Source organism: Corticium candelabrum, chromosome 21 (assembly GCF_963422355.1).
Source record: "Corticium candelabrum chromosome 21, ooCorCand1.1, whole genome shotgun sequence".
Taxonomy (NCBI): Eukaryota; Metazoa; Porifera; class Homoscleromorpha; order Homosclerophorida; family Plakinidae; genus Corticium; species Corticium candelabrum.
Window position 1 is genome coordinate 4,849,405 of NC_085105.1, and position 27,401 is coordinate 4,876,805.

Genomic DNA, 27,401 nt, shown 5'->3' on the forward strand with positions numbered 1-27,401 from the left:
TCAAATTGATATTAATAGATAATCTTATCAATATGAATAATAAAGTTAGTATGAAATTGCATACAAAACGTTAATTTATTAAAATCGCCCTGAATTTTTATATTTAAACATGATCTTCTCCACAAACTCTAGATTTGTAGGGTACATGTACCGTGTATATATATCGGAGGTGAGCCAAAACCGGTCAGCCTAACACACGAAAAATGGCAGTGCAGTAAATAAATGTCACGTTATTCAATCCAGTTCTACTTTACAGTAGTCGATATAGACGGGTAAAGTGGCCGACGCTAGCTCTAGGAAAGGTCCGGCCCCTTCTGGCCTCATGGCATCCATAGAAGGAATCTACGTTATTGGAGGGTGTTTGCATGTAAATAGCATGCTACTGTACTCGTGGACCGAGAATCGGTATGTAGGCATGTGCGCGCTCAGCTGGGTAAGTAGAACTTCACGCGTTACGTGCGCGTATGCATGCATGCGTTGGCGGTTTCCTTTTGTGAGGGTGGAAGAACCGGTCCCGAGATAAGATTAATGCATGCGTTGCTCGCCGATGCAGGCCCCGGTGCGTGCTGTTCGAGTCGAATGACATCATGTAGAGTACGAATCAGTGTCCTGTCGACTGTCGTTGACATGCACCTAGTGCTGTAATAGCAAAAAGGTATAGGATGGACTAACGATAAAGTGCGACATGCTAGCTAGCATACCCTAGTATACATGTACTTACATTTTCCAACGACCCTCACGCAAATACGAGACGCGTAGGTTTGCCCATGAGCATTTCTGGCAATACACATGTACACTCCACACTTGCTCTTCCTAGCAGCACCGAGACGAAGCGAGAAATGTGGCATGGCAACACCGCATCGAGCAACGCTAGGAAATGGCCTTCCTACACGATACCAGGTAACATGAATTGAAGGAGAACCGCACACCCCGCACTGAAGAGTGATATTCTTGCTGTAAGGCGGCACGATAATAGCGTACCGAAGTGAACCAAACACGCCAACGAGCGGATGAAGTTCAGACGAACAGCGTGCGTGAGGTGGAACTGCAACGATACCATGTGACTTTCTCACTGATTCTTACACGCCGTCACAACGTGAACGTTTCTTACTTCTCTTTTTGTTTGTTGCCTTTGACAGTGATATTTCACACGATGGTCCCTCTCCGTAGCAGTCTACAACCGTGTCTGAAAAGAATGAATACGGAAAACGTTTGGTTAGCTAAAAATGCATGAAAGCTTGCGATCACGGCCACTCACTCTGCTCGGTTGTTAGCGTTGCAAGTGACGAACTGATATTCGAGCCAATCGAGCACGAATCTGTGACAAACGCAATACATTTGCAAGCTTTGGACTTTCATACATGATAATCATGTTTTATTACTAAGCGTTGAGACTTTCTCTTCATTTTCGAATGCGTTCTCGGACTGTCGTGTCTCTGTCTCTTGCTCTTCTAACGGTAGAGCTGTCGTCAAACTATGATAGTGACTACCGAATAGCAAAATCAGGAAAAGATATGACGGCATGGCTGCTCCGGATGAAGTGACCGAATGAAGCCGATTTGAGATTTCTCTAGATATATAGAGATGTACAAACGGAAGTTAGGCAATACGAACCCAAAATCACGGGATTTGCGTTGTCACATGAGTCACCCTCGGAACGTTATGTCACACCTACTAACTTTACTTTCTGCTGACTCATCCTAATTAATTAATGTTTATCTGCTGTCTATAACATTTGACCTTTATCACATATTCGTAATAATGTGATCCATATTTCGCCTTGGTACTGCTAAGAAAATTTATGGTTTATTGTTCTACTAACACTACAAATATCATTATATAATTATACTAAAATTGCAAACGCAATAACGCGATTAATTAATGAATTAGGGTGTGACCAGTTTCAGTCTCACGTTGTTCCGCCGTGCCACTGAAGCACCTCACAATAAGGTATATATATATATATATATATATATATATAATAGACATGCAAAACGCAAACTCTGCGGTGTACACATTTGTACGTACCGCAGATTTGGTCCGCCGGACATTTGACGCAAGCGAATTTGGTCCTACCCAGACCACACTCGCGTCGCGGCTCTAGTCTCCTTCTGCGGATTTGGTCCGCCTACGTAAATTTGTTCTAGAACTCTATTACATATTCTACGCCGTATATTTACGTCTCGAGAGCGTCTCCTACTGCATAACAACACATCTTTGGACCTAAAAAAAGGTTATGACATTCATCTCGGCGGCTGCGAAAGCCGCTTTTGTCACATCAAACGGGTAATCAGATTCTAGCACCTCCTTTGTGCGACATGCATCTGCCTTGGCGTTTGTATGGGCTTCCTGATAACTGCGACAGCAAAAGAAACGCCTGCGTGATCAAATGCAAGCAAATCGTAGGTGAGTTTCATGCAGGAAGCGTACGTACATACATAAACATTGCAGTTTGACTTCGAAGAAACAGGAACAATAACGTAGACTTCATTAGACATCTAGATAGGGGTACTAGATCCAGCCGCGAGTTGTTGCCGCAAGCGGACGTACCAAATCCGCTAGCCTGGGGAACTTTGTACGAGCGAGGGGGAGGGGACCAAATCCGCTGCTACACAGGATCATGCGATCGGTGTGTAGGTGGGCAAGAAGAAAGAACGAAAAGCATGAACCACACGTCTCTTTCGAAGCAAAGAGTTTGGATTGCACTTTCCTGTTTCATAGTTTAGACCTAGTAGGCTACAGTGACTGGAGACTAGCATTGTTTGTGAAACGGATGTATACATAGAGCTAACTGCATTTGTTCTAAACATGCTCGTTCAATTTCAAACAATTTCCGCATGTGCATATGTAACACACAAACTCGTTTGAAACCGACACAGAAAGGTCACGCTATTTTGCCACCTAAAGGTTATTTCCTATATTTTGTTTGCGATGGTAAACTGTTTTACGAATATTTTGTTTGTGTTTTCTACAAGCTCAATTTTGTAGCCTTGTTTCAAGACCAGACAAGGCGAGTTAGTAGTCTTCAGCAAATAATTAATTAGTTCGTCTTTGTTCAATGATTAATTAAAAAACATTTTCACGTTATCGTAATAGATTCACGACAATCATAATATGGTAGTCTACCTGGTCGCGGTTAGCTGTGCATGGCCGTGCATGTTAGTGCTTGGTTTACGCAAATAAGACGAGTAATCGCTAAAAATTTTGATTTTTTGTGCTCCTCAACCTTTGTACGCAGCAATGTGTCGTGCGCTGTAGAGAACTGTGACGACGTAAATGTTTAGAAAAGCAATTTTACAGAACGTATGTTAGTACCGTATTGGGTAGTACTCGTAATGACTTTGGAGATACCCTAGCATTGGATGCTGCATGCATGTATGGTTACTAGAATTAATGTGAGGAGATACTCAACAATTATTGTATGTTTCGTTACAATGACGCAATGCAAGCTTACAAATTGGAAGTAGTGCGCTGTATGCAGTTGTAGCAAACTTGACAGACGCGTTCCCATGCAAGATTTCATCGAGCCGGAGATTTCAAATTGATGTCAATAAAGCGAAATAAATATATCAATATATTACATTAAGTGCTGATTTTAACAAAAAGTGTTACTTGTCATAATCTTATTAGTAGAAATGTCAACTAAACGTAAATTTTAATTAAAAGATTTGTTTAGTAGCTACAGCAATTTGCACATACATGTACCAGTAGTCACATAGACATAGACTACTACTATACGTATACCTAGAAAGTCTAAAAATTTTAGTATTATTATTCATTTTATTAATGGGCATCGAATAAAGAGACGTGCAGTAAATTAAATAGTAGACTGGTCCACATAGTTATAGCCGTTTTTGCTTATTCAAGGCCGCAAATAAGATTGGAACGGTGAGTACAGTCTTGTAGGTAACAATTGCCAACACTTTGCTGGAGGGCTTATCACGATACTATCCAACAACTGTGCAATGATTCGAGATTATTGTTCGCAAAGAAAGAGAGATGCAGTTCTCCCGACAATTTGGTTGCTTACTTTAATTGAGCAAATAACGACGGGTAACTGCTCTCTACCTCGACAATGACTGCTATAGAAAATTCACGAAGAAGCCGACCCTTCCCTGCAAGCCAAGAGCTCCAAAATTCATAATATTGTCTAGCCACTCTCGAGAGGTTTCGAAGAAAGATGTTTCGTGAATCTCTGGCGACACGCATCGTGAAGGAAGGAGCCGCCATACTTGAGAATGTAACGTCTTTGGCACGCGCAAGTGGGGGGGTATCAAGAATGAGCTATTATTATAGCGCTGCAGGCTAAATACATCACTGAAGTATCACGTGACCATACACTACATTACATCACTCCCCCTCTAAAAAGTGTCTAAAATACCCTTCTCTAATTAACTTAATTAGCGAATAGACTCGATCAGAGTCCATACTAGAATCAATGTCAGAATCCATTAGGTAATCTCCGTATCGCTGTGGGCGACGTCGATTGCGGACGGGACGTTGGATTCGAACTGCATCATCACCATTGTGGTCTTCACCCATACTGTCTTCGTTATCATTCTCCAGTTGGTCCATATCGTCATCGCTGCCATTCTCCGGTTGGTCAACGTCTCCTGAACAACATTCCCATTCCTTGGACCCTTTATCCCGTCCAGGATCCGTCTTATCGTGTTGGAGATTACCAATCGGTTGACACATCACTTCCGATCGTTCATTCGATGTGAGATGTACGGGCCTTGACTTGTATGGTTTCATCCGATGGTGATGAACAGAAATAACTTTCTTTCCGCGACATCTTTGAAACAAATAGACGACATCCGACAAAGGTTGAATTATTGTATAGCGACCTGTCCACCGGGGAGACAGTGATCGAGACTTCTTCACCCGTCGAGACGTTGCTGTTATGCATACCAGGTCACCGATCTTATACTTACGAAAATTTTGAACTTATTTTTGATATTGTTGTTGTCTTGCTTCCTTCATCTGCTTGGATCTACTTTCGACATTAGCGTACATTTCTGCAACTTTCTCCTGTTCTTGGTCAGCATACACGGTAGGTAGTTGACGTTCATCTGTTGACTCAGAATATACCAGATCCGCTGCTACGTGTAACATAGTTCTTGAGAAATCTTTGAAAACGATTCTGTAAGGTGTATCTCCCGTGGTTTCGTGGTATGCTGTATTGTGAGCAAATTGTGCTGCAAAGAGATGGTCATACCAATCTCGTTGATGTGACGCAACCATCTTAGACAAAGATTCACCCAGAGAGCGGTTAAGACGTTCAACAGATCCATTAGCCTGTGGATGATAAGGTGTTGAAAACGAATGTCGAATACCGTATTGTTTGCAAAATTCTTTAAAGACATGACTTACAAAACAAGGACCATTATCTGAATGAAAATGTGTTGGAATACCATACCTTCCAATCCATTCTTGTAGTTTCTCACAAACTTCATCGGCTGTTTGTCTCCGTATGGCACACATTTCTGCATACCGCGAGAAGGCATCTTGTATAACAAAAATGTATTGATATCCGCCATCGGTTTTCGGTAGAGGACCTTTGATGTCCATTTCAATAACCTCAAATGGTTTTGCTGATGACGGTCTTTCCAACAGGGGAGCTCGAGCTTTAATGTTGACAGGCTTTCTTTCAGCACAAACAGTGCAAGATTGAGTGTAGTTTTCTACATTTTTACGAACGGTTGGCCACCAAAAACGACTCAAGACCCGAAGCAAAGTTTTCTTAGAACCCTGATGACCTGCCAAATGTTCATCGTGCGCCAGTCTAAGAACCTCTGGAATTAACTTTGATGGTACCACAATTTGTGATCCAACTCCAGGATTTGTTCTATACAGAATATCAGTTGAAGAAATGTGTAATTCTTCTTTAAACAACTGCTTCATGTCCAAAGACAAGCTTGCAGCGGAAGCAGAAATATTCTTTTTCAATAGGTCGTACACTTTGTTAAGCAACGGGTCTCTCCTTTGTGCTTCCCTGAACTTATCTGCTGACCATACATCTTCAGCCCAGGCAACACAGTTTTGTGATAACGACCTCACAGCACAGTCGGGAATTATCTTGTCGACTGCACCATATTCTATGTTGTTTTCGCACCAGTACTCATCCTGAGGTTCCAAACGACTCAAAGCGTCCGCCACTTTATTTGTTTCACCATTTATATATTCTACACTAAATGAGTACTCTTCCAGCTCCGCAATCCACCTGACTCTTCGACCCCAAGGGTCTTTAACAACCGATCTAAATTGGAGGGGACGATGATCCGTTCGTACTATGAACCTCGTTCCAATCAAATGGTGTCGAAAATGTCGTACCGCCATAACTATAGAGAGAAACTCACGGTCATAGGTAGAATACTTTCTTTCTGTTTTGGTCAGAACTCTGCTAAAATAAGCTACAGGTCTCACACCGTCTGGAGTGCTTTGTGCTAATTCGGCTCCAATTCCTACCGTTGAGGCATCCGTTGTAAGTATAAACATCTGAGATGGGTCAGGATGAGCTAGCACCGGAGCAGACATTATCTTGTTTTTCAAAGTAACAAACGAACTGTCGCATTCAGGGGACCAATGAAAAAGTTTGTCACCTTCTAATAACGACGTACGTGGTTTAGCAATTGTTGAATATTTCGGAATAAAACGTCGGTACCAACCGGTCATACCCAAAAATGACTTGACCTCTTTAATTGAACTCTGTCTCTGAATTTTGGCAATCGCCACTGTCTTTTCTGATTTTGGACTAAGGCCATTTGCACTCACTCTATATCCACAAAAAACAACTTCAGTCATACCAATCTCACACTTTTTTCCATTGACTCTCAATCCATGACTGTGTAATGTCTGAAGGACTTGTTCTAGACGTTCTAAATGTGAATGAAACGAGTCAGAAAAAAACACACAGATCATCCATATATAGCACTAGCTGTAATGGTGACATATGACCTAAGATTGAATTCATCATACGGCAAAATGTAGCTGGTGCTCCCTTTAGTCCAAATGGCATTCTGTTGAATTCCCATAATCCGGATTGTGTACTAAAAGCAGTCCTTTCTTTATCTTTCTCTGCAATGGGTATTTGGAGATAGCCATGCGCTAAGTCGATTTTACTAAAAATACCTGCTCCAGCCATAGATTCAACAGCTTCTAATAGATTTCCCGTGGGAATGGCCGTATCTTTAGTTCTCGCATTTAGAGCTCTATAATCAATGCACAAACGTAAAGTTTCATCTTTTTTTCGTACCGGACATACTGGTGCAGCAAACGCAGACGTTGAAGGACGTATAACTCCTCGTTGGTGAAGATTTCTTACCTCTTCTGCAACTTCCGCTCTCCACTTTGTCGGCAATCTACGAGGGCGGCATGTCACAGGAGCATCATCTGTTAACGAAATTGTATGCTCCATTCCTTTTGCACTTCCCTCATTTCGTTCATATAAAAATACGGTACGATAACGCTTGAGCAATCTTTCTAACTGAGTCCTTTCCACTTGCGTCAACTTGTCTCCAAAAGTTACCTCCGTCCAAGGTTTACTCCCTACATCTGGAGATTTACCACGTTTAATTCCATTCTGATTATTAACAACGGCCGCTTCCGAAAATTCTGCAATATTTTGTCCCTTATACACTGCTATAGGAGAAGACGTCAAATTGCAAACTCGGACAGGAACCCTCTTTTGATTACCTCCAACTGCAATCGTATCGCAACCCAACAAACCAGATCTTTCGCACAAATCTTCTGTTACCTCAATAATACCTGTTCATTCCGTTGGTATGGCAGAACGAACTTGACCCCATATAGTCCTTTCTTGTCCTGGAGGAATCGTCATGTGGACCGGTGCAAATACTCGCCCAAATTTTACCAGCCGAACAGAGTGTTGAATAGTGTCAACCTTCTCGAAACTTGATACTTCATCTCCGTCAATACACAATTTCTTATTGGCCACATCAATCTGTACCGCTAGAGACGACAACACATCGGTTCCCAATATCCCATAAGGAATTCCTTTAACCACGTAAAAGGAGGCACGAATACCACGAGATCCTAGCTGGATAAATTCATTCACCATACCTTCACATCTAAGTATCGTGCCATCGACCATTACCGGTTGGCGGGCGACCTGCCGTGTCATTGCCAACTCGTTTCCCTCAACGACATCATAGCCTATTAAACTCACATCAGCTCCCGTGTCAACGAGGAAAGGGCATTTCTCTTTACCAATTATAGCTGTTACCATTATGAAACCATGTACATTAGTTGTCAGGTTTGTAACGTGACTTTGCTTACCGCTACCTCGATGTACTGGAGCCTGTGCCGTGCAATTACGGGCTACATGTCCTGGACGTAAACACCGATGACAATCGTGCAAATGGGGGCAATTGGGACGAATATGGTTAGGATCGCCACAGATGAAACAAAATCGGCCAGATGTTTTCTGCATTCCAAAGTCTTTCCGTCGTCGACCGCGACCGCGACCGCGACCCCAAACAGACTTCTGTCGGCTACCGGAAGCCGAATCAACCGCACTGACATGACCAACGCCATCGGCATCCGCCGACCTGTCAAATGTTAATGATCGGCAATTATGACATCGTGTATCTTCGCCGGTTGACAAATGACTGGAACCAGACGATTGACTGAAATCATGTGAAAGTGCCGGCATCGGCCCGCTTGGTTTTCTCTCACCGATACCTGCTATCTGTAAACGATGTACTTCTTCACTTAATTCTGCCACTGATTTTAAAGCTGTATCTCCACTCAAACGGAGCTGAACTTGGAACTCGTGCGGCAACCCTTCCAAAAACGCGTCTCGAGCCACTGTAGTTACCGAATCCACGTCAAAACTAGGGTAAGATAAACGAACAAGTCGTTGAACATCATGACCAAACGTACCAACAGATTCTGCAGTAACAGCCCATTTTCGTCGTCGTAGGTCAGTGACTGCCTGCATGCGATCTGCTCCACCACGTAGAAACTCACGTTTTAGCGAACTGACGATTGCGTCAAAACTTGTTTTGTCGTCCACCGACAGGCGTCGGTAGTTATCAAATGCAGCTCCTTCCAATCGTGGTGCTAGGGCGAGAGCCTTCTTTTCTCCAGAAAAACCCTTCAACTGTGACCAGACAGTAACGCAATCCAGAAATACCAGCAAGTCATCATAACCTCCAAAGGCTGTAGGTACACAATTGTCCATCCTGTCACCAATGTAACGTCTTTGGCACGCGCAAGTGGGGGTATCAAGAATGAGCTATTATTATAGCGCTGCAGGCTAAATACATCACTGAAGTATCACGTGACCATACACTACATTACAAGAAGCAGGACAGCGAACAGGAAATAACAATCAAAGGACGTAGGATACTGACATTTACATTCCGTCATGAGATAGGAGGTGCCCTCACCGACAGGATGATGGAAACGTTGGCAGACCGCGTTCAAACGTCATTCTACCTTAGGTATCTCTACACCTACAAGATTAAAAATATCGAGACAGGGAAAATAAGGAATTTCCGCAAATACGCACCAGGCAGCCCAAGAATGGTTGGGATGACAAATGCCCGCGCCTGGATAACTAAGCGAGAAATTCGCTTCTCCCGGGACGACCTAGACCGTCCCAGCATCGAGTGGGCTCTCATACGGTTTATCGAAGTCGAGCTGACTGCCGTCCTCGGCAGAGATGCTCTGGTATTCATCCAGGTTTAGCTCCCTTTCAACTGGATTATTGATCATTTTGCACCGGACCCCTACCCGAATGACTACGCCGTAAGAGGGTCACTGCTTTAGACACATTCAATGACAACCAATGTCTATTCCGTTGTCTTGCCATACACCAAGGCACACGACCAGATCGTAGCACCACCATAGCTAGAGAGTTAGCTACGGCGTTTTACGATATCCACGTTCGAAACATAGCTAAGACCAAACTGGATAAGATCGCTGAAATCGAGAAATGATTCAAACTGAGTATTCGTGTATACGAGCCCGCCCAATATGTCAAGGGAGTCGATGTCAGAAATGGACCAGTCTGGAGTTTGATTCGACAACTCGCCTAGTATTCCAATATCATGACCATTGGTATGTTTGAGAAGCACGTCTTCTATATCAAAGATATCAAAAAGGTCTCCAACCTCTACCTCTGTAGTCATTGTTCCAATCCTTTACCCAAGCATGTCACCGTTAACGACATTCCGGTGCACCGAGTCAAGTGTCCGGGCGACACAGTAGAAGCACCACAGTCGGCTTACAAGAAGGCATCGAATAGATTCTACCCAAGCTGCAACGCAAGCAACATCGCCATTCGCTGGCTAGATTACGAAAGCTAGCAGCGTGGCGTTCACATCCTCAACGCCAAATGCGGACACGGTGGTGAGCGTTGGATCAAAGGCGCTCCCGTCGACGGTATGGCCGGTTGAACTGTATTTCAGTTTCACGGCTGTCATTGGCACGAGTGTCCAAAGCATGAACCCAACACAAACAGCCTATACGAAGCAACCCTCGAGCGAGATCAAACTATTCGAGACGCCAGATTTGATCTCGTGGTCATGTGGGAGAGCGACTCATATAGGCAAGCCTCTGCCCCACCATTGTGTAAGACTTCGAGGCCTATCTCGACAAGAGAAAGGACCGTTTCCTCACAACTTCCCTTACCTTCAAGACCGAGCACACCACATCTCGGTTTCCATTGGTGACACACTAAACCCATCCACACACCTATGCAACACCGATGCCAAGCAACTCGTTGCAGACTTTTTCGACGAGCTGCGCAGACGAGGAGATCTAACACGAAAAGTCGTACGTCAACGATATCTTCTAGATGGTCTCGATTTTCTCTTCATCAAGCAAAAAACTGGATCCAAGAGTGGTGCCACCAAGTGCCCGTGATGAGATTCAATTCGGGTATGTAAGACTTGAACCTCATCAAAGAGCAGTTTGTGAACAAGATCACCGACACTGCTAAAAAGATCAACGTAGCCAAGAAGGCCAACCAGACCATGTTCCTACTAACATCCCACTCCGATTCCTGGATGTCATAAACTATCTGGGACCAGGCACCAGCTACGACAAATGGGTCAAAGCCTATGAGTGCAAATTGCAAAAGAGATGGTTCCCCTAAGAGTGATTCGACAATCCCGACAAACTACATCAGCCAGGTCTACCTGACTACCCCGCTTGGTATTCCAAGCTAAAGGTCAGTACCGACTCTTCCTCAAAGAGTGGCAATCATGCAAACGCACATTCCGAGAGCAAGGTATGACCACCTTTGCTGACTTGCTGCGGTACTACAACGGCCTCCATGTCGATCCATTCCTAGAAGCACTCACCAAAATGAGAAACTTTTATCATGGGTATGGAGTCGACATTCTAATAGACGCAGTCTCATTTCCCGGTGTATCGCTCCAGTTCCTACTTTGAGAAACCCACCAACACCACAAAGAACCCAACCTCGTGGCTCCCAAAAAGGAGGCCTACGATATGCTGAAAGGTGCAGTCGTAGGCGGTCCAAGTCTTGTCTTCTCAAGATATCACAAAGCTGGAGTCACACGCATTCGATCACACCGGTACGACACTTCTGCCAAAAGGTTGTGAACTACAACGCCAACGGTCTATACCTATCGACAATCACCAAGCACATGCTCTGCGGACCAGGAGTTGTTCGGTGTACTACTACAATCCCCAAGCCGATGCGCAAACCTTCGCCCAAAACCTTGTCCAAACAACTGGTCAAACCACTAACAAGTGGTTCGGGTATGCAAAGGTAGACATTCGTGTCCCTCTCAATCTCCACGATAAGTTCGCGGAGATGTTTCCACTATTCAACAATCGAGAGGTTCACGAAGCCGACGCCCCCAAGAGAGGCTAGACTACCTACAACACACTAGTAGAAAACGCGTCAGCACCAAGAAGCTGCTTGGTACCCTATCTTCATCTCTACTTACGTGGAATTCATTTCTACTGAAGTAGAAATCAGCACTTCAACTGAAGTAGAAATCCATTTCTACTTAAGTAAAATTCATTATTTTTACTTTAGTTGAATAGAATTCCACTTAAGTAGAATTGAATTCTACTTCAGTAAAAATTGACCACTGAATTCTATTTTAAGTAGAATTATTTTTACTGAAGTCAACTGATTACTACTTAAGTGGAAATAAATTCCACTTAAGTAAAATTAAATTTTACTTAAGTAATATTAAATTTCACTTAAGTAGAATTATTTCTACTTTAGTGGAAATAGCGAATTATGGGACAAGTGGCTCGCTTTAGTATGGGTCTTATACGAGGTTGTCTTAGCTAGATTCTCGAAAGATCAAATCGAAACGTTCTGTTTGCTGTGTTTCTGCTGTGCGAAAGCTTCAGTTTGTAGTTACCACAGCAAATGAGCTTGTACACTGACGGAGTCTGTACAACTTACAAAACTTTACATACTCTATCTTCTCACTATAGTCTAGACAAGTCCAAAAACATTTTGAGAAAATGATGGGTATGTAGGGATGGGTATGTACTTATGTCATTTATGCCCATCTCCTACATCACATTCACAACTGCTGCAAGAGATATAGGTAAAAAGAGTGTGATGTAGGAGATGGGTATAAATGACATAAGTACATACCCATCCCTACATACCCATCATTTTCTCAAAATGTTTTTGGACTTGTTTCATACACTTTTAGATGGAAATGACAGTTTTAGTAAACGGAGTGGTTAGCATTTTGAACATGTGAGAATACTTTCATGTTCAAAACCCAGGACAGACCACATGGAGGTTGCACTCTCTGTCCCGCCCCCCCCCTCCCGCCCTAGGCCAGGAATTCCAGGCTGTAATTAGATGCTGCACATCCCAGTTTAGCTACGGTATTTCTTTTCAAGTGACCTTTTTAGACAGTATAACAATCGGGTATGCAGCTTCGCACAACTTCGAAGTGAACCATATCACGATAATTAATGTACATTGACATTTCAGTAGTGTCTTCAGTAATAGACCGGTCTAAGTAGTATGTGTATGTAGTTTGAAACTAAAGAGGGGTAATGCATCGAGTATGTGTATGTAGTTTGAAATGGAAATGACAGTCCTAGCGCTATAAACAACTGGCAGCTAGCCTTCCAAACGGTAGTCACATGTACACCCGTGACCGGAACAACATGGCGTTGTGGGAAGCAGTACGTGGAATTGCATGGCAGCAGTTGACTGATACAAGGTGACTTTGCACATTTCTAGCTGTTGGGTCAGTGCAATTCTTCGGACAAGAGCGAATCGTTTGGTGTGACTCTCGTCGTTGTAGCTGCTTCGAGTGAGGCGCTAGCCTGGCTGACAAAAGTGAAATGTGAAATGTGAAAGAATAAATCGGGTTTTTTTACTTGCCGATAGCTGGCTTCTGAGGGACGTAGTGTCAGCGGTGATAGTCTGGCTACCATTAGGAACGTTTGAAGTTGAGCGCTACGTGGGTCCGAGATCTCTGTAATGAGTTCTGAGAGATCCGGTTCGGATGCGTTTGGATACTTTTGTATGGGGCGCCATTTTAGATTCTTCGCATCCCTACATAGGGAGTGCGGTATATGTATACAGTGCTAACTCTTGGTCAACAGAGGTCAGCATTGCTCGAGTACGCCTACTACGGGCAGGCGAGGGGCTGCAGGTCTCGCGTAGCCGACCCCTCCCCTTTTCGAATTTGTGTACCCCGTGTACCGGATGGCAAGGGATGGCTGCAGCTCTCTCGCCAAGGAGTATGAGGTCCGGAAAAGCGAGGTTACGTGTTCCGTAATATCAGGAGCCTAGACCCTTGACGTTCACAGTCAATGCTCCTAGACATCTGTATCTCTAGATACGCCGCTGCATTCGTGCATACAGTACAATCCTGCACAAGCCTCATTCGACAAGATCTGCGTTTCTAAAGCACTCTAATTAATTGTTGCCTAGCTACAATGCTAACTAAAAGTGACACACAACAAACAGTGAATGCTAACAGTTTACCGAGCAATACAGTCTTCTCTATCATATTTGCTCTCATCATTACTACACTCGCTCATTGTCTATAGCAATGTGTCCTTCTAGTCAAGTATTTCGTCTTCGCGCATTTCCTCGGAAGACGGCTCTGCTTGATCCTGTTCATAGACCACAAGAAGAATGGAATGAGGATCGGAAGAGACGTCATAGTACTTTTCGTTAGCAGTTGGATAGAAATCTAAAAACAACAACATTAAATCACTCTGCATGACTATTATACAGAACGCTATTATCCGACCATCCTGAGTTAACGTGAAATCACGACAATCTTCAGCCATATGAAGACACATGATGCCTAGAAACGAGAAAAATATTAACGTTTTAACTATCTAGAGATCCTCTTCACTACAATAGATAGAGCATTTCCACTATATGTTTAAGAAGCAACTGGCAATGTTAGTCAGTTTTCCAACCTGGGGTTCGGGCGGAATGGACAAATTTGTTGATTACAGAGACAGGATGAGTTCCTCGCATTGTAAAGCAAATTCTATCTCCACCCTCGGCCAACAGAGTAGCTATATCGGGTGTAGGATTGGGAGCATACGCGTGGTTGGCCAATGACTTTCTTTTGACAATCTTCTGTTGATACGGATCCACCAAGAAGACCTCGTTCGACAAGCGCATGAAAGTGAGCAACATCTCTTTACCACCATGTTTTGGCACGCATGTGGCAACCCCGTGCGTGTCACCCAAAGGGATGTTTCCATATGGTGTGTTGTCGTACGTTGGATCCTTCACTTTAGTATGCTTGGGCAGCTCTAACTGCAACGAGACGAAGACAATCAACATATAACACACATCGAAAACAACAAGCAAAACGCGGCAGGTCTAGACGTATACCTCTACGGGGTCTTTCCATTCACTGGCGTTTCTAGTCCGGCACGCATCTACTGTGTTCCACAAGTACAAGTAGTCTTCAGCATCTATCCTCCCCGTAGTCGCCCTTCATCGACAGATATTGAATACACGATTGCACCCAAAATATTGAGACTAGTAGAACGACTCACGCGTTCGTGATCATTGAATTCTGATGCCGGAAACGACGTGCCCCTCCGCACCCATTCCCCTTCACCACCTCCTTGCCGTAAGCTCGAAGAACCTGAGTGTACACTCACCATAATACATTGCAGTCGTGCAACCTTATTGTTCTGTACCTCCATAGAGTGGCCAGTAAAGTTTGCAATAATAAAGCCACCTTCAGAAAGAGTAAGATAGAAATAATGACAGCTACAGCGTGGATCAAATCCTCCACATATTGGCCGTGCCAGTGTGGTTTGTAGCTGCTCAGTGTATTTAGAGAGTGCAAGAGAGTGAATTAAAGTCAGTGTACATTCAGAGCTTACACAATCAAATCTGCACAGATCAGCGAATGAAAGATGCAGCCAGAACACGCTAGATAGATTATATTACTTGACAGTGTGGAGGTATCCTGATTGCAGCTGAGAGTCGAGATCACGACCTCCAATGTCCACAACAATTATGTACTTGCCGTCAATAGTAAACTCAGCATAATGATTCTGAACAGACCCTCCTGCAAACGCCTTCAATTCTCAATTTTCCTACCAAATGCATTCGTTACAGCGTATACCCAGTGAGCCGTTTTTCAGTGTCCTCAAACACGCAATAATCTTCTTAGTCTTTGTGTCCAGCACCTAAACAGCTCGACTGAGCCTACCATCTTTTCATACCGTGGCATGACTTTGAGTCTACTAACCTGAATGTCTCCACTGCCGACGTTGCTAATGACAACGTACTTCATGCTGTAAAACACGTCGAATGCAGACATCATGTGAGGCCTTCTGGCAATGGGGCAAGCAGCAGCCTCTGCAGCTTCAGCAAGATCGATCACTGTAGCATCTAAAACGAAAGCGAGTTGTAAGGAGTCAGCTAACGTACAGTCTAAGTGCAGGAATGTCACGCGTTTTGACCAGTCTAGATCTATGTTTACAGTTACTCGCTAGCCAAATTAATTAATGTCCACAAAAGCGGACGTGATTTCAAGACCACTTGGAAACCTCTTCAGATGCAGATTGTTCACACTATGAATCTAGACAGAGCATTCTCTGACTAGAGAACACATCACTCAAGTGCAACCCAAACAATGCCTGAAAGCATCACTTGGGTACGTAATTGCTAATGAGATTTGGTAGCTGCAGAAATCAATCACAGAAGACCGCAATTTGTTCAATTGAAATAATGTATGGACCTTGTGTTATATCAACCCTTAGAACTTACCTTCCCATAACTGTATGTAGTTAACCTGCCTTCCTTAGGGTAAAGCCAACTCCAAAACCGAACAACTACACAAAAGTTTCAAGTATTCCGGTACCTACTTTTTTTCCTGTCCAGTGCGTCAACGTCATACACATAAAGCAAACCACCACCAATTCCTTCTCTGGTATCACGTTGGTCCAACATCCACACTTCCTTTTTCTGACTAGCCATCTTCTTCAGGTGATCTTTTGCATCGTTACCTGCAATACCAAACACAGTAACTTTCATGACAGAAACAGCAGAAACACTCCCACCTTGACACAAATGTTCACATCCTAGGCTGACACTATGCTGTAACAGCAGCACAAAAACAAGCTGATTAGTTATCACCATCATTTCGTACTGAAGGTACAGACAACGGCAACCCAACAAACTGAAGTTGAAGTCACGATACGAGCTGCTAAATAGACCATCAATCAATGCCGTCTCCTCATTGGCTAGCTCTCGAACGGGTGGGTGGATTGTACAGCTGTGAACGGCAGGTCACCGCCAGTTGAGGATGCATGACCTCCTAGACTGCAATTCACCTTACATAGTCATCATCAACAGCTTTGATAGACCAGTAGTCAATTCCAAACATACACAGAAAACAAAACGTACACAAAGCCGCTCTTCCTGCCGCCTTTGTAGGTAGCCACACAAACAGTAAAAGCATTTCATAGTTGCACCTGCTAACACCACAGCAGCGTTACTAAGGACCATCTCGTTTCTAGACATTACAAGTTCTGTAGACACAACCCCCCTTGTCGTAATTGGAGTTGGGCTTCGTTTCTGTTCCACTCGTTTCCACCTAGTAGCCAGAATCAGGAATTGCCAATGCGCAAGTTAAAAATGTAATGAAAGAACAGGCAATTGCAGGACTCCCTGACTAACGTCTGTTCTATCCACACAGCAAATTTCAAGCAGAAAATCACGTTGCAATGAAGCGGAAGATTCTGCCATTGACCACTTCCGAAACCAACTGCTGTCTATGAACATGGTTAAAGAGAAAGAAATATTCCAAATGTTTCCGGACTGTAGAGTGCTGTCCTTCTAAGAAAGAGAGCCCAACAATCAAAGACCACACACCACACAATGCCCCCGTGTTCAACAGACAACAGACAATAACAATGCGATTATATGCAATCAGTAATGAATGAGTCAAAATTCCATTTCTCATCAATTTCATGATTACAGACTAAGCTACCGTCTGCTGCTAAATAATGAACGCTTATACACTGTCTAAAGTTGACTACACTGCAATGCTTTTCCATCTTTGTTCAGTCGGTATCATTTGCTCATCCTGTCATGCGTTCACCGTTTCCAAACTTGGACACAGTAAGATGCGCACCTGACTTTACTATGCAGAGGATCCACTCTCATGAACCCGGAGGTCTCTAACCTTGTCGGTGACTGCATGAGCAATACAGATCCACAACAGTTGCAAATTTGTACAACAGTCGGACTCTTAGCTTCTGAGCCTCTGCTCTGGCTTCGGTGTAAACTAATTCAAAACAACAATACCATGAAATGGCAGGTCAGTTGTAGCACATGAAGGACAGAATGATATGCAAAACACAGCACAGCCTATATGTCAAATGAATCTAGCCTCTAAGGCATGTAATCTCACTACTTCATAGTCTAATTCAGTACCTTTGTAACATCCTCATAAAGGTAACAAACATTTAATTAACAATCATAATATATAAATAGTGGTAACTGCACTTACATTCCAGAACCAGACAATGAGACATGAAGAGAGACAAAAAGAGGTATCTCCATTTCCCAAAATGCTTTACAGGACCCACTACACTGCAATTTCATTGCAGGCTACACAATAACTGGCAACTCTATTTGGAAATTTACACCATTGCTCTTCAGCTTCAAAACAATCACTGCGCCATTAGAGTACATAATAGCCTCCATACCATTACTAAAGAGAAGCCATGAAATTGATACCACTATCAAGTCAGGTGAATGAGATCGCAATCTTTTGAACCAAAGTTGGTCATACTTTGCAAGATACATCTTCGTTTTCATCACTCAACCGCCACTTGGTCACTTGTATGTGTAATAGCAAAAGAAGACAAGGAAAATGCCAAAAGCATACGCCATGTATAACTCTACAAGTAAGAAACATGATAGCTTTACTGACATAATCACATTTTACCTTATATGTTCTGGATGTCATCAATCTGCAAGATTCATCTGATTCAGACCACTATTAGCAAAAAACAACTACAAAGTAACGGTTGTCTACTATTTCAGCAAGCCACAAAACATGAGAATAAAAAAAGTTCTGATTGTACGGCGTTCTCACCATCAGTCTCACAGCCCTAGCTGTCATGAACTGTTGTGCGTTAGCAGATACCAGATACTGAACAATTAGCAACATCCAAAATGCACCTACCACATATATATGTACCAACAAATTAAGTTATTATACAGCCACACTAATTAAAAGAGCAACACTCACAAGAAAAAATTAAGTGGAAGCTTTATAGTAGCTCTATTATAGAAAGCCCTATTGAGGGTCAGTCATTAACTGTAAATACATATGACAAACAGCACTTGCTCCTGTAAATTTAGTCGTTGATCCTAAATTAGAATCACTATTAGCTATGACATGCTAATCTATCTACTCAGTCCTTTAAACGGTATTCCATTCACATATCACCCTTAATCACTATAAAGAAACACTCTTACTTGCCCACTAAGGAAAGGGAAAAAACCCTACCTGCACAGTAGAGTAGAAATACATCCCTAATATGGCAAACAACTTTTGTCTCTAGCGCCTATTCAAAAACCTACCCCAAGGCACTCATTACTTAGGCTGCTGACATAGCTAAATTGCTACTCTTAGAGGTACCTGTGGTGTGCGTGTGCGTGTGTGTGTGCGTGTGTGTGTGTGTGTGTGTGTGTGTGTGTGTGTGTGTGTGTGTGTGTGTGTGTGTGTGTGTGTGTGTGTGTGTGTATCCAATGCATGTGTTCTATAGCTTTATGTACTGCAAGAAATGACGGACTTGAAACAAACATACATAAATCAATAGAAACACAGCTGCTCAATGTGCCATTATTGAGCCATTCAAAACATTCAAGAACAACAATGGAATCAACATAACTTTTCATCATTGTCACCTTTGTGAGAAAGAGATCGAACAATAAACATCAACTTCATTTCATCACAGTTGAGAATTTAAAAACAATTATAATTTTATTAATTATTCAATCAGTGTCGTGCACTAAGTCTTATACTGCACTGAAACTTTGCCATAACAACAGCAATCTCAAAATTTTGCTTCTATCTCCATTGCAATTCTGTGATAACTGATCCAAGGATACTTTAGGATGCATGGAAACATCAATTCAATTCTACAAAAATTGTGATGTACTTGAACCAATGACATAGCCATAATCATTTTAACCAAATTCAATTAATATTAACTACAAAGTTTTAATATTAACTACAAACTTTTGATATTAATTAATTAATATACAACATTCCCAATCAATCTAGACAGACCCATATACCACAAGTCCTGTGTGCCACCTGCTTCCACTACGTATGTACTTGCTGCACTTAAGTACACCTGGGGCACGACAGCTACAGCTTGCATATGCATCTCTTTAACAGTAAGATACTGTTTTCCATACACACTTGAAATACATTAACAACAACCATGCAGTTCAACTATTGTTGTCAGCCATGTACAATACTGATGCTACGTATGAACTGGTTTACACTAAAACGAGTCACTATACCTACCAAGTTCACATGCACACAGTAAGCCCCTACAAGCATATACGCATGTTACTGTATCTACTTTTAAAACGCACTACAAGGCATACTACTTGGAAATAGCAGATAAAGACGACACACCAAATGTAAAATCTATTAACTGCAGACATACAAGTCAAGGCCAAAAATGCCTACACAAAATAACTGTACAAGAAATTGGTTGCAGGGTAAAAGGTGTAATGCACAGTCAAAAATAACTCTACACCTTTGTTGAACAGCCACAGGTACAGTATCATGCACAGAAAATAATAACTAAGTAGCTCAAACTGCTGCAATGGATAGCCAAAAAATTCAGATAACTAAATGTACTGCCTGTTTGCACATCCACGGTGAATACATAATAACACTGCTTTTAAAGCAGCTCTTGCAACCAATATTAGTCCATCAATAAAACAAGAAGAACTATAGTACAATGAACAACATCAGATATTCTACTCTGTTCTACTACGCAGCAAATCCTTTTTAACCGCTAAATGATAATTGTCAAACCATCAAATAATTATTAATTTAAAAGCGTAACAGAATGCCTGCTTTTTCAGCAAGCAGCATATAGAAACAGCTTGATACCATCACACAAGTTCAATTTGAGAGACACGACAAAGTTTACACATCATCTGTAAAAAACTGGATCATGAAAAGTCATACGGATTGCAATTTAGTTCAACTGTTTTATCAACCACCCTATTTCATTGTATACAAGGACAGGGCTCTTGTAAGAACAGTTTGGTACTATGTGCCTTTGTACAGTGTGATTAAGGAATAGAGTAGACACTTCGGAATTCCCAGTGTCTACAGATTGCAATCAAAGGAAGACATCACAGAAAACCATATTTCTGATTGCGATTTGGTTGCTTCCTCCACAGATAAATTTTCAGTGGCCACTGCTCTTATGCATCAGCTACACATGCTGCAAACTTTCATCAGAACTGTAGCTACCAGTGACGTCTTCTTTTGTCTGCCATCCTCCAGAAATTTCATGGCTTCTACCCTGATCTTTAATCATGCTGTACAAAGGCATAAAATACCAAAATGTTCTAATACAAGCCCTTTCATTTTATAGGAGGACAAACAACACATTTATGGCTTGTGTCACAAATTCTTGCACTACGTATTATTTTAGAAATTCCTGTTATTTTCTTGGTAAATTGGCAGTTTTGAAAACAATATTTGTTGCAAAGTTGAAATTAATGATGCACTTAACTAACCTCTGCATTGACACACATGCGCATACACACACATACATAAATGCATATAAACACACATACATTACAATCTTTAATACAATACAGTAGTTGATAAACTCTTAATTAATGAAACAATGAAATTATCATAAAGAACTAAACACGTTTCTAGAACTAAACTGTTCAATGTTGCAACTAGATAACTTGCAGACACAAAACACACACAATGTCTTGCAAATGGGATGCAATGTCATCAAAATGACAAGACTCTGTTGTTTAGCCAGTGAGCAAACCAAACAGGACATAAACCAAAAGTTTCTCATTTGTGCCAGTATGTAATCCAAAAGCTTGAAAAACACATTTGATGACAAATAGTCAACGAAGTAATATGTGAGGAATGTAAGCGACAAACAGTGTAATGCAGCATTTCTCTATATGAAGCAGATCAAAAATGCATGTTCAAGAATATCATTGGTTGATGACACACAAGAAAATGATCAAAAAAAGAGACTTGCTTAATGGATTAGGGCATTACATTCAATTCATTGGTGTCCATTCGCGTCGAGAGACAATATTGTCCTCCAAGACATAGAGCTAATGATACAGCACAATGTGCCTGAGCAAGTATCTAAAAAAGATGTGCCCACGATTGAAATATTCCTTCTTGACTAAACTGGCAAACCCAGAAGTTCTGTTAGCAGATGCATCTGCAGCCAGCCTAACTGCAGATTTCTGTCAAGGCTAGTTTACTCCCTTAGCAACTCTTCAACCAAGAATGATGATGCATAAGAGCCGCAATCAACACTTTGTTTAGGTGTCTGAACATGTCAACCTATATTCAATTACCCAAGAATCTGTCTAGCATATCAAGTCAGACATAACACAGTATTCGCTTACACCATTAGCTTTACAAGCCTATATGACACAGGTCCTGTACTACTAAAAGCATGTCTTAAATTGCATTGTATGATAAGAGATAGACCTATGCTGTTCCTGTCTCCCTTTAAACACATGAGCAATTATGCTGTCTATGCTCTCAAGAACCAAATGAACTACACATACCTTCAATTTATTATAAACTACAAAAGAGTAGTTAATTAAACAACCCCAGATGAATAACGTCTCATCTCTGTAATAACTCGTATGTTAAAACAATGTTAATTGACTAGGCAGTATACCAAAAACATAATACAGAAACTAATGAAAACGTAGACACTATAAGAAAGTAGCGTTCAGTAGCACATTCTCAAACAAAAACAGTCACTTTTAGGGAGAAACACATTTAGATACAAAGTTTTAGTCACAAATTACTAAGTGATATTACACAATTGCAAACTAGAGTACATTTTTTATCTCCACCAGGTCAACCATTGAGTGAAACCCATAGAAGTCTTTGCATTCATTCACCTCCACCAACTGACATTGGTGGAGCTCCATTACCTCCACTGCTTCAACCAGCAGTTTACTGGTAGAGCTAATGAGGTAAGTGAAGGCAAACATTATGTATGCTCATTGTGATACAACAGAACTTTAATGTACAACTATAGTATTTTGCATTTAATTATCCAAACCTAGCGTTCAGTTATCCAATTCAGGCATTCAATTATCCGAATTTCTGTCATAGAAGTGCCAAATTTATAATAATAATTCTTTCAGTCTGATACATAAAGTCAAAACCGTACACCTTCTATTTATGACGTCTTTCTAAGATGCTCAATCACGTTTCAGCTGAACAATAAATGATTGATTTAACCAAGGTGGGAAGACAATTAGTGAATTCAAGCTCTTTGATTAGTTAAAAAAATGGAAGTGTTGCAGTATCCAGCAGGACACAGCTTGTAAGAGTATGCAGATCATACTAAACAAAACCAAGGGGCAGGGCAAGACATCAAAACCTTCATACATATGTAGATTTTGTTCGCTCAAAACAGCTTAAAACCAAGATTTATTTATATAGTGCAAAGAAACGTGTTATCACAACACACACACTAACTAAAATACACCAACTTCAAGATTAATTACAAAATTATTGCATAGGAACGGCTGATGAATGATGATATTTCAGCAGCTGCCCAACAGCAGACTAGATAAGTTATTTAGTTTTCATGCAATTGCACAGCCATAAGCAACAGATAATTGAATGCCTACATGAGAATCAGATAATTGAATGCCTAATTCAGTTAATCAAAATTGCCTAAATCAAATAATTGAATGCCAGATTTGAATAATTGAATGCAAGATATTATAGTACTGTGATTAGTCTCACAGAAGACGGACTATACAGCTCCTAATTCTTCACAGCAAAGACCAATATCCAGCAACAGAGGGCACATGCTTGCTTCCACTAGAACATTTCTTTATTAGGACTGTCCGTAATTATCGTATTCTCAGTGATCAAAAAAGAGGTCATCAAGTTGTCATTTGACAACTAACTGAGTTCATGTGATAACCAATTATTCCAGTGAGGTTGCCATTCTGACGACTAGAGTTACTCAAGTTGTGGTGGACCCAGTGAATTTTTGTTTTTATGCTGTAGAGTAGAATAATGAAATTGCTCAGGATGGGCTAGGGCGGCGCCTCTGGGATCCTGGGATATCGTTTACTTACCAAAGCAATCAGTATCACTATTTGATATTTATGAATATATGAATATAGTTCAAGTCGCAGTGATGGCGAGCTATAGCATAATTTCCTTAAAGGGGAACTCCAACGGAAATACAACCTCATCTCAAAATGTAGGCTTTATCATGAAACTTCATGCTGTGCTACTTTCAGACTCACAGTCGCTTTGGAGAAAACGTGGGTTATGTACGGAGTATGCGCCAGGCTGATATGTCATTGGCACTATGCTCCGCCTACTCCAAATGAATTGCCCGCGTAGCTCAGTTATCTTGCCAGTAGACTACACGAAAACTAAACAGGAATGGTAACTAGAGAAGGTTCTTGTGCTTTAAGGCCTCAAAAGAGCTCTCTGCAACGAAAGTAGGATGCTAGACGTCGTTTTCTCCCAGCAGACTTGACCCTCTCCTCCCACAGAAGATGAGGCTAGTGCAATAAAACTCAACGGTAATTAGCGTTAGCCTTTGTTCTATTAATCTATGAGGAGAAACATTTAGAGGGTTCAAATATAAGGTTCTCTTGGAGAGATCTGAGTAAGCGGACACGCTCCTTTCAAACAGCGGCTTGGCGAAGTATTACAGGTGCAGAATGGCTTTGATTGAGCCTTAGAATTTTACCTAAGTGCAATGATGTAGACGGTGTAGCTAGTACTGTAGTACGTAAGTTGTTTCACCCTGCACAGTGTGTAGACTCGTGACCATAGCAATATACCGCCCCTTCATCATTCCGGATACTCAATCCTCTATCACAGCTCTTGAGGCATCTAGAAGCCAAGCTAATTGCCAAAGCTGAACACACCGGACTGCTACCTAAATTTGACGTGGACGTAGGACAGGAGAACGGCAAGAAAGGGCGTGTCCATCTACGCAGGTCTCTCAAAGAGAACGTCTACGCTTCCTTGACATACTTAAACCTTGTGCGTGTTTCTCATCGTAGATCAATAGAGCGAAGGCTGACACTAATTACAGTTGAGTTTTCTTGCGCTAGCTATATCTTCTGTGAGAGGAGAGGGTCAAGTCTGCTGGGAGAAAACGACCTCTACCATCCTACTTTGTTACAAAAAGCTCTTGTAAGGCCTTAAAACACAAGATCCCTCTATAGTTACCATTACTGTTTAGTTTTCGTGTAGTTTACTAGCAAGATAACTGAGCTACGGAGGCAATTCGTTTGGTGTAGGCAGAGCTTAGCGTCAATGACGTGTCAGCTTGGCGCATGCTCCGTACATAACGTGTTTTCTCCGCTACCAAAGCAACGGCTGGCCTAAAAGTAGTGAAGCACGAAGTTTCACGATAAAGCCTACATTTTGAGATGAGGTTGTATTTCCGTTGGAGTTCCCCTTTAAGCAAGAAACTAACACAAAAATTATTATTGCTTCTCTCGACTCAGGAGTATAAATGAGTACACATGTACCAGCAGAAATGCTGGGGGAAAAGGCAGCCTACTTAGGTAGCAGCTGCAGGACCCCTGGAAGATCGGCCTCAAGGCTGAAGGGGCATTCTGGGTAAATATAACCGTCTTCTTCTTCTTCTTCTTCTTCTTCTTCTTCTTCTTCTTCTTCTTCTTCTTCTTCTAAGGCCTAGAGTTTTCTGCCTTTTTCATTTTGGCAAATGCAATGACACCAATACTTTGAAATCCAACAGCAGACACTTCCTGTGTCAGATCAGGAGTAATATCTAGTGACCAAATCAGCTAATAACAGATGAAACCAGGAGTGTGGGGAATGCTACAGCATATGGGTGCGTCACACGCGTCATATTATTTTAGGAACAAAATTTGCGATGGGTGAGCGAGTCAACAGCAATTTGTCCTAAATCCAAATTGATAAACATATGAATTATGGATGGCCCTTACCAGGATCAACCAAAGTACCTGCACCAACTCCAACAGTTCACCTGGTGAATATAAAAATGCACCCTCAACAAGTGTCCGTAAAAACTGTGTAAATAAACAAAATGCTGCTGTAATGTCTGATATGTAAATTGGCTCATATCAGTGTTCTGCCAGAATTTGAGCTAAACTAAATGACAGTGGCTCATCCTGTTTGTGGCCACCCTAAAGGCCAGTCAAACTTGGTCATAAAATGGAGGTACATGTAGTCTATGAACTGGTTTCTTACACGTTAAGTGCAAATATGTAAAGTTAATTGATGGCAAACTAGGCTTTTCTGACTGATATACAAGTGTTTCTACAGTCAATATTTACCATCAACCAACTTTACATATACATGTAGTCTTTCATATAGGTCAGCATATTCTATTAGTCATGTATCAGAAGTGCATGACCAATCTTGTGAATAGGAGGTGGTTATACATCAGAGGAGTCAGACATGAGAAGGACTGGACTGCTGTAGCACGAAAGGCACTGTACCTTTTAGAATAAGCCTAGCAAGAAGAACCGTTCAGGCACCACAACTACAGTTAGATGCATTCTGCTCAGAGCACATCAACTGCACTCCTAAAATGGCCATTTAATAATACCGTATAACCAGTTATTTCTGTCATCATGATATTTCTGCAAATTTTGCGAAGAAATCACGAAACGCACAAATAAAATTTGCAGATATTTAGGCCTACCCTCAGAGTCCCAAGAAGTCACTGTTCCTGTGTACCAGTAACTGTCTTCCTGGTTGGAACGCTGAAATTGAATTCCCAGTAATTAAAACTTTTGTCTAAATTCTCAAATCACAGTCATTTAGGACCTCAGAAATAACCGGCTATACGGTAGTCTACTAGCTGTACTGATACCTGTTCCCGTAAAAGCACTACACAAGATTGCTGTGATAGAAGAACTAAACAGCTAGCTGAGTTACTGTCAAGCCCGTTGACCTATTTGATGCACACTTTGAAAAGATGTAGCTTCCGTTAACAAGCTTGCATTTTATAAATCATTTGAATGCCAGTAATTAGCTAACGTAAATTTGCCAGCTTATACTAACTGTTCTCATTTCCTTACCTCCAAACACGAAATTGCAGCACAACATCCATGTGTAGATGGTCCTGCGCTAGAAGCCCTGCAGCACAATATTAGCAAGTAGTATAGTACTGTAGCCTAAATAAACACACACATGAAGAACATTGTAACCTTGCAAAGATCTTCAGTTGCCTTGGTAAACTGGTGTCAAGCTACCAATCATTTATGCACGTAGTAGACTAGTCAGTCAAATCCAAACATGTCCTCTGAACCATGTCAAGGCTGTCAAATGTCACCCGGATGTTGATACAGCTGGGCTAGACTGCTGCTGATGAGCTCGCAGTTGAGCAGCGTCCAAGACACATGAGACTCTTATTCATCAGAGACGTAGCTAGGCATGAGGCAATGAGGCAGTTCCCTCACTAACAGAAACAGATGCTGTCCCATCACGTGTCCACATTCTCTCGTTTCTGTCGTGTGCCCGCAGCATGACTGAGCCTCTGGCAAAGAAAAGAAGGCAGACTACACTTCAGCAGCTGCTTCTCTCAGGGTAATTATTCAAAATGTCATGTAGGTAGCTGACTTAGCAGCACAGACTGTTCTGACGCATACTGTTCACACACTATCT

At 41.8% G+C, this 27,401-nt stretch overlaps 1 protein-coding gene across 3 annotated transcripts; it reads right to left on the reverse strand.

The window, feature by feature from the left end:
* Positions 1–13,871: 13,871 nt before the first annotated feature.
* LOC134196247 (uncharacterized) lies at positions 13,872–27,075 on the reverse strand. Of its 3 annotated transcripts, none has more exons than XM_062665333.1 (15): positions 26,945–27,075; positions 26,816–26,873; positions 18,435–18,670; positions 17,667–17,768; positions 16,540–17,317; positions 16,345–16,485; positions 15,726–15,868; positions 15,600–15,663; positions 15,422–15,542; positions 15,166–15,364; positions 15,019–15,110; positions 14,852–14,954; positions 14,425–14,773; positions 14,250–14,306; positions 13,872–14,189 (listed from the first exon to the last, which is right to left on the reverse strand). In XM_062665333.1, exons 5-15 carry the CDS (start codon positions 16,619–16,621, stop codon positions 14,056–14,058), a joined length of 1,485 nt encoding a protein of 494 aa, XP_062521317.1. In that variant the 5' UTR covers positions 16,622–17,317; positions 17,667–17,768; positions 18,435–18,670; positions 26,816–26,873; positions 26,945–27,075; the 3' UTR covers positions 13,872–14,055. The 3 variants fall into 3 exon arrangements, with proteins under 3 accessions (XP_062521317.1, XP_062521315.1, XP_062521316.1); XM_062665331.1 differs by having other exon boundaries at positions 17,667–18,197; positions 18,279–18,670; XM_062665332.1 differs by having other exon boundaries at positions 17,994–18,670.
* Positions 27,076–27,401: the final 326 nt, after the last annotated feature.

Bases quoted from the DNA above. Each gene is read 5' to 3' on its own strand.
- LOC134196247 (XM_062665333.1), bottom strand. From the start codon at position 16,621: ATGATGGTGATAACTAATCAGCTTGTTTTTGTGCTGCTGTTACAGCAT. The intron at 15,365-15,421 runs GTAATATAATCT...TGATCTGTGCAG, and splicing joins GGATACCTCCACACTGTCAA to ATTTGATTGTGTAAGCTCTG. The intron at 14,307-14,424 runs GTTGGAAAACTG...TCTCGTTTCTAG, and splicing joins CCATTCCGCCCGAACCCCAG to GCATCATGTGTCTTCATATG.